Source organism: Poecilia reticulata, chromosome 9, assembly GCF_904066995.2.
Source record: "Poecilia reticulata chromosome 9, P_reticulata-male-v2, whole genome shotgun sequence".
NCBI classification, from domain to species: Eukaryota; Metazoa; Chordata; class Actinopteri; order Cyprinodontiformes; family Poeciliidae; genus Poecilia; species Poecilia reticulata.
In genome coordinates this window covers 34,471,615-34,479,621 of record NC_088838.1, presented here as the reverse complement: position 1 = coordinate 34,479,621, position 8,007 = coordinate 34,471,615, and the positions used below count along the sequence as shown (strand labels likewise).

General features: G+C 37.2%; 1 protein-coding gene across 1 annotated transcript; it reads right to left on the bottom strand.

Annotated features, from left to right (window-relative positions):
- Positions 1-5,007: 5,007 nt before the first annotated feature.
- LOC103470813 (uncharacterized) lies at positions 5,008-7,792 on the bottom strand. The gene is made up of 3 exons (XM_081611148.1): positions 7,771-7,792; positions 5,770-7,050; positions 5,008-5,198 (listed from the first exon to the last, which is right to left on the bottom strand). Exons 1-3 carry the CDS (start codon positions 7,790-7,792, stop codon positions 5,008-5,010), a joined length of 1,494 nt encoding a protein of 497 aa, XP_081467274.1.
- Between the last annotated feature and the right edge of the window lie 215 nt (positions 7,793-8,007).

Sequence of the window (8,007 nt, the reverse complement as noted above, 5' to 3'; positions counted from 1 at the left end):
GTATTGATGGGGAAAAGGCAGACTGACATGAACCTTTTAAAACAACGGAAACAATTTCTGCATTCTGATTATTTAAATGTAAAAGTGCTGTGTTGTTCTATCACCCCGTTTCATACCAGACCACTTACAGCACCGGTGTTAACGCTATAAAAAGAAAGCTCTCTATCACCCATGGAGGGATTTCTTTATTTAAATGGGTTAATTTTTCAGAGGGATACACAGTCAGGGCACCAGTAGCAGGAGAACGGAGCTGCGCCAAGAAGCTAACAGAAGCTACAAACACTGAATAGAAGAAGAGCTGCCATCGATACAGTTGCAGCGAAGCATGATTTAATGTTACACAATACAGTTTTACCAAGTTGCTCAAAGTCTGAACTGGCATTGTTGTGCATTTAAGGTGTAAAGTTTACCTTCGACCAAATGCCCCCCATAGGCATCCCAGCACCCCCCTTTTGTAAAAATGTCCGCCAGCGCCCCCGCCGTCCTCTGAACACCCCTTGGGGGGCAGTACCGCCCACATTGAGAACGGCTACCCTACTCCCTCCCAAAACTCCCCACACCCACCTGCTCCTCCCAGCCTTCCCCTCTTTACCCCCTCTCATCCCTTCTTCCCTTCCCCCATCCTTGAGCTCTGGGTCAGAACATTTTATTACTAAGTGGGGGTTAATCATGTTTCAAATTACGCACTACATGTTGAGAACAGTGGGTTGTGATTCCTTTATGTACATTTTATTACTTGTCTGTAAATATTACTACTGACTGTGCATAATGTGTTGACACAAAAACATCTACAAGTCTCTACTAGGAGTTGTACAGTCTGACTCCCCCTTTTTACACTAGTGGTTTGTCCCAACCAAACAGCCACTTTGCTGCTGGTTTGTTTGCAACCGGCTTCTGAATTGAATTCTCCTCTGAGCAGTTTTATGGTAAGTTTTTCAATATTACTTCGATCTTAAGTGTTTATTGAAAAATAAGGGCATTGTTTTGTGCCCATAGTAATCCTGGTTATTTTGGGGCAAAACAGATATTTTTAATAATTGAGGTCATGTCTCATTTTGTGTTATTTTCATCCTGCCCACTGCTCCAGTCCTAAGTATGAAATCCTGCGAGATTTTGTGAGATTTGAGTTTTTAAAATAGGGCGGGGCCTGTTGTTTGGTCTGGGAGAGCATGTGGTGGACAAGGAAGTATAAGGCTGGCTGCTGCAGGTAGGCTTTAAATTGTTGTGATGGTAATCACTTGTTTTTAACTTTTCATTATGACGTGCTTAAATGTGTCTCTGTTCCAGAACAACTGAGTTAGATGATTGCATGCCTTTGTTGCAGTCTGCAGCCATCAAGAAGTGCAGAAGGTTGTTAATCATCCACAGATTAAATCCAGGTGAGGCAGAAGGGAAACACTTAAAACATATAAGGCACTAAACCTGCTAATGACTGATTCAGTCTGTTGATTCTTGGATTGGTAACTGGTTAACCTGAACTGGTCTATTATTACTGGTGTGGGATCTTTATTAGCATGTGGACATTGTGTAATGAATTTAATCAACTTATTTGGAAATATTTGTAGTTGATTGAAGATTAAACCAGCTATTTGATGGAAGTTTATTCTGTATAAATTATAAATAATTTTTCCAACTACAGTATAAATCAGCATTTGCTCTATTTATCCGTCTTTGGTGTATTAAAAAAACCCTTATCCTCCTTGAGTTTTATCTTTAGGTTTTCTGATAAACGGCCTTTATTTTAAATATTGATTCCCTCATTTTAACATGAGTGCAGCATCATAAATCCTACACTAGACTGCAGCTTCATAGGTAAATGTAGTTGTAAACATTAAGATGCATATTGATGAAAGATTAAGATAAAAATTAACAGTTTGTGTTCATGGGGAACTACATGGTTTGTATTTGTTCTCAGACCTGTAACCAGTACACTGTTTAATATTTCAATGTCTTTCAGAACTTTTCAAATGTTTATCATCTTTCTAACCGGCACCTTCCTCACTTTTATTTTTGTGTTTTTCAGCTGTTGCTCTGCAGTTTGACCAAAAGCTGACTCTTGAGGACTGCAGTAAAACTGTCAAGAAGTGACTTCATTACACGTCAGAATGAGAAGAAGACATCACAAGGAATCAAAGTGACGCCAACCAGAGTGAAACTGGGGTTACCACAACTTGTACCGTTTCCCTGGTTCAAGTACAAAGCTTAACCTCATGGATTCTGTTCTTCTGTGGACAATAGACTGTTGTTCTGACAGTAAAAAAGGAGTCAAATATGTTTAAAGATCTGTCCCTCTTTTCTTAAATAAAATGTCATATCAAACCTATGTTGTCATTTTTAAACTTTTGTACATGGTTTACTCATGATCTGCCAATAATATAGTGTTTAACACCAGTGAAGAAACTTTTAGTGGTATGTTATGTAGATTTATCAGACCTAAAAATGTACATAAATTCTTAGCTTTCATTCAATATGAAATCAACCCAAATCTGCAAGTAGATCCACATTCAGATGAAGGTTGAATCAACGTTGATTCCTGACTAATTCAATGTAGAATCAACACAAATATGCATGAAGATCCACAGTCAAATGCGTGTTGAATCAACATTGAATTAATGTAAAATAAACAGAAATATGTGTGCAGAACCACATTCAGATGAAGGTTGAATCAATGTTGATTCCTAACTGATTCAATGCAATATCAACACAAATATGCATGTAAATTGACAAACAAATGATGGTTGAATCAACATTGATATGTCAGTTATGGTTGAAACCCTAACATTGATTCAACATACAAGTCACCGACCACTTTCAATGTTTCAATGTCAGCGTTCAACGTTGATTCAATGTTTCTGGCTGACATTGATTCAATGTTGTTTCAATCATTCTGTGCTATCTGGTATATTCTCGTTTCTTCAAAGTAGCAAACTTTTGCTGTGATTACTGCTTAAAGAGGTAGAAATATTTTTATTTGAAGCCTGGAGGCCAAAGTTTGGCTTTAGCAAAACTAAACAATAAAACTATTTGTTTGTTACCCACCAAGTTCACAGTGTAAATCTGTAATCAGTCGAAATGGTGCTACATACTATAGTTATATATACAAATATATACATATATACAAAGCATATAATTTTTAAGTATATAATTCCACGTGTAGATTTTTTTTATAAACTGGGAGCAAGTCCAACTTAGTAGGCTGATTTTGTGTTTTATGTCATGTTTCTATTAAAATTGTATTTATAGTTTACATTTTTATTTTCTGTTAATGTTATTGGGAGCCATTGTGGGCCTCCAAAATGCAGAACCCTATTACAGACAGTCATTGAGGGAGCTGTATTACACTCTTTCATCTTTTACAGCTAACTGGAAGCTTATCTGCTTAGCTTACCTTCTCTCCTTGATGATGGAGAAAAACAGAGGACTTGCTGAAAGGTCAGTGATATCAGTAATCAGCTCAATTTCCCCCCAAAAAACTTTCTTTTGACCAATTGTAATGAATTAAGTCTTAGACATGATGAATAGGTTGCATCACTATGAAGTAAAATAAGAAGCCTTATAAACTGTGAATTATCTCATGGAGTAGTTTACATAATTTATATTTGTTAATCAGTTTTAAATCTATAAACAATATTTTTTTATATTAGCAAAGTAGGAACAATTTCACACCCCATGGAAGAAAAGAAAATAATATCTTGTAAAAATTTATTTATTCTCAAAATCACAATATTACAACTTTAGTAGAAAACTGAATGATTCCACTTTCTACTCTCCCTTTAAATGGGGGACACTTGATCAAACTGTAAGCATTCATTCAGAGGCTATGTGGCTAAAAGGTTAAAGAATATTAAATAGAAACAACACGAGTGGGTCAGACTCCATGTGGTACAAGCTGCTTGGTTCTGTGTCTGCTGGTTGATCCATCATTGTGACCCTCGTCTTCTTCATGTCTACCCTGTTCACCAACTCAGTGTCACACAGATCATCCCATTGTGATGTAATCAGAGGAAGATTATAAATGAGTACAGTCTTTCAAAAGAAAAAAAAGACCAAATAAGAAAACTTCTTTCAGTCTTTCAAAACCATTTATTAAGGCTCTCAGAAGGAGAGAACTTAAAACAAATCTTTTTCATTTCTGCTTGGAGCAGCTTTAAGATTACCATCCTACAGTGAGAACAAACACACCTGAAAAGTTTTACAAAATAAGATGATTCATTTCACATGTATTCATATTAATATATAAATTTTAAGTTTTCAAATTGTTAAAACAATGTGAAAATTTTTATGTTAATAATACGAGTTTACATTTACAACAGTTTCATCATATATATATTCTCCCTGTTTGACAACTCCATTAAGGTCCTCAACCTCCTTATATTGGCTGAGGGAAGCAGGTGGAAGAAGAAACACCTGCCAGTCCCTTCAGGATTTCACAACTTTCTGAGATTTTTTTTTTACAATGAAAATGACTGATTTTGCAGTGCATGATCAAATGTCTCTGCCAAATCCATGCATTGCTACTACACTGTAATTACAAGCAACACTTCAGCCAAAACTTTGTAATCAGGAAACATTTTTCAAATTGAAGTTATCAGTGGTTGACTGTCTGAATGAGAGTTTTCCTGATCCTCGCTTCAGCAGAAAAAAAAATCTTGTGTCATGCACTCCTTCCTCAATAGACACTGTCCATAAGTCTGAAACTCACTGTCAGCTCCTGGAGAGATAGGTGCATTGAGTCCAGGTCAGAGATCCTACTAAGATTGAATTTTATGTATTGATTTCATTGATTGATTTAGTTAAAGTCTGTATGTGAAATTGAAAATGTCTCCACAGCTGCACAAGTGGTTTGTTGTGTGAATTGAAATTTAAATCTGGAGAGACTCAGACAAAAAAAGAAAGCGATTAAAGAAAGTTTAATAAGAAATAAACATTAAAGTCTTTTGGCGTTCAGGCCCTGGCCGAGGACGTCGAGCTGGAACTTCAATAAGCTCAATAGACATTCCTGATGCTTCATGGGAATGTAATCCCCCTAGGGCCTGTACTGGTGGCGGCGGGCGAAGGAGGATGAGGCCTGAGAGCCAGGAGCAGAAGGTGGAGATGGGGCGGAGGTGGGTTGATCGCAGCTGGGGAGGCCGTGGCCAGGAGGTCCTTTAAAACTGGAGCTCGAACGATGATTGGCCGAAGCGAGGCTTGACCCAACGCTGATGGGTCCAGGGTGAAGAGAGGGAGGCGCATGTTTATGAGGCAGGTGAGGCTAAAGAGTCTTCCAGATTGAATTTGCGCTGAAGCTTCATTTGTCAAAAATGATGGTATAAACAAATCACGTAAAAAAAATGAAAATATTCGGTTAACGTGACCTCTGACTAATGTAGAAAATAGTGTTGCCTTCAGCTGAGTAATAGCCGTCATCTTAAATCAATGTTTTTGACTGCTTTTGGATAAAATTTGCAACAAACTCACAATTATGAATTAACTCTAAAAATTCAGTATCTGTTGATTTTGGAATCATTTTCATTGATCACAGCATTCTGATAAACTTGAAGATTTGTGTCAGAACTGTTTGATGAAAAAAATATTTCTGTGAAATCATCAGAAACAAACTTGATTTTTTTTCTGAACTCTCATGATATTTTAACCCTCTTAACATATTTATTTTTTTAATGAAAAGATAATAGAAGTATTACTGTGTTCACCTAGGAATGAATTATTACTGGAGTTTGCACTGTTTTTCTACACCTTTAATGATGGGTCGGAAAATTTTAAATAATTTGCCCTTTCCTTTCATCTCTGCTTGTTTTCTAACTTCCTCTAGGAATTTATTTGTCATCTCTTCCATTTTTCTCTTGTATTTCTCCTCCAGCTCTCTGAGTTCCTTCTCATGCATTTCTCTTCTAATTTTTTCTTCAGCCTTTCTAGATTTTTCATATTTTGCTTTCTCCTTTTCATATTCTTCTCTGAGGTCATTTATTCTCATCTCCTCCCTTTGCTGTCTACGTTTTTCTTCTCTTTGTCTTTTTCCCCGCCACTCTTGTTGTTCCCACTCCATCAGCCTTTGTTTCTCTTCCAGTTCTTGTCTCTTCATCTCCAAGGATTCATCAATCTCTCCACCTTTTAATCTTGATGCCATCATTTTCTCCAAGTCTACCAGCTCATTCATTAACTTCATCTTTTCAATTTCTTCTTTCATTTCCCTCCTCCTGTCCTCTTGTTTCCTGTATTCCTGCTCTTTCTTTCTCTGCTCATTTTCTCTGCTGATATTTTCCTCAATTTTCTGCAGTAATTGTTTCTGTTGATCAATTTCTTTCTCAAGTTTTCTTTTCATGACCTCTTTTTCTGCTGCATGTTTTCTTTCAAGTTCTTCCATCTTTCTGTTCATTTCTTCTTCTCTCTGATTTGCAATTTCCTGCATTTTCTTCTGTAAGGCAGCTTCAGCCTCCTGCAGCATCTCATTGGTGTAGAAACTTCCTCCATTTTCTTTCACCATGTCGTCAATCTTTCTGATCAGTTCTCTGACCTGAGATCGATTTTCTACTTCCTTATTATTGAACACATGGTATCTCCCTCCACAGTCAGTGATCAGCTTCCTGAAAGATTCATCACTTTCCTTTTCAATATAATCTTCAGCAGTGAGGCCATCTTGCTCTAAGATATCTCCTCCAGTTAAAAGAACGATGGTGAACTTCTCTGAATTCTTCCCAAATATATCTTTGATCATTTCTATCGTTTCCTTCTCCTCTGATGTGAATCTTCCGATCTGAACAACCAGCAGGAAAACATGAGGACCTGGAGCCAGGAGCTTTATACACTCCACCAGCTCATCCTGAACTTCTTCAGGGCTTAAACTGTTGTCAAACAGTCCAGGTGTGTCGACCACAAAAACTGACCGTCCATCTATTTCAGTCTTTTCTTTCACACATTCCTCTGTGACGGATCTTTGACTCAGTTTGGCTTCAAACTCTTTTCTTCCCAGGATGGTGTTTCCTGATGAACTCTTTCCACTGCCAGTCTTCCCAATCAGAACTATTCTGATGTTGTTTGGATTTTCTTTAACAGCTGTGGGAAAAAATACATGAAATTAGAAGAAGTCAGAGAATCATCCAACAAAAGAAAACAAAACTGAAACTAACTGATTCTGTAATTAAGCCTGAGGTCTAGTTTTAAAACTAGTGAGGAAGAAAAAAAATGATTTGATGTAAACAAGCTCCATCTCTTAATTTATAGATACAATAAAAAAATACATATTTCACACAGTTATGGACACCAACATATTGTCAATTAATTTAGGTACATACTCTAGGACAAACATTTTGTATTTGTCTATATGTGTGTATATATATACATGTCCACATGTATATGTATTTTTTTCTAAACATGTCCTGTCTGGCAGCGCTGCAGTCAGAGTTCCTGTCTGAGTTTCATACTGAGGCCCAACAGATTTACATTTAAAAGTGGAGCCTTATGGCTTTTGGCATGATGCTCCACTTTATATGTATATGACACTTTATTAGAAATTGCTTTTGGTGCATTTCAAATGTAATGAACACAGAGACAGAAAAATTTAAAAAGAAAGAAGGAGATAGGAGTAAAGGAGAGAAAAGCATAGAGAGAATACAAGTAAACATGCTAGAAATCTGCCTCTGGACTTGCAGAAAGAGAAAAACAGGATATGAGAAAGACTGGAGCCACTGACATCCAGAGGCCCTCAGAGAGAAGCAGAGAAGATCCCCATGAGCCACCAGCAGGCACAATGCAGAGCCGCCTGCAACCTGTTACTCCAGAGCATGGCCATGAGCATGTAGTCACTATTCTGAATATGATATATAACTTACGCAAAGTTAATGTTTGATTTCACAGAGTTCAAAGGTCAAATGTGAGGTAGCATGTAAGTCACCCTGACTTCAAAAGATTATGACTGAGGGTGTCTTGAACATTTGTACCAAGTTTGGTGCAAATCTGTCAACCTGTTATGGATATAAACGTTTTCACCCTATAGCGCTCCTATGAACAAGA

Excerpts from the sequence above, each read along its gene's own strand:
- LOC103470813 (XM_081611148.1), bottom strand. The coding sequence starts at position 7,792 with ATGCTCATGGCCATGCTCTGGA. Across the intron at positions 7,051-7,770 it reads GCTCATGGCCATGCTCTGGA|CTGTTAAAGAAAATCCAAAC; the intron begins GTAACAGGTTGC and ends TTTTTCCCACAG. Across the intron at positions 5,199-5,769 it reads AGCAGAGATGAAAGGAAAGG|CGTTGGGTCAAGCCTCGCTT; the intron begins GCAAATTATTTA and ends TGGACCCATCAG.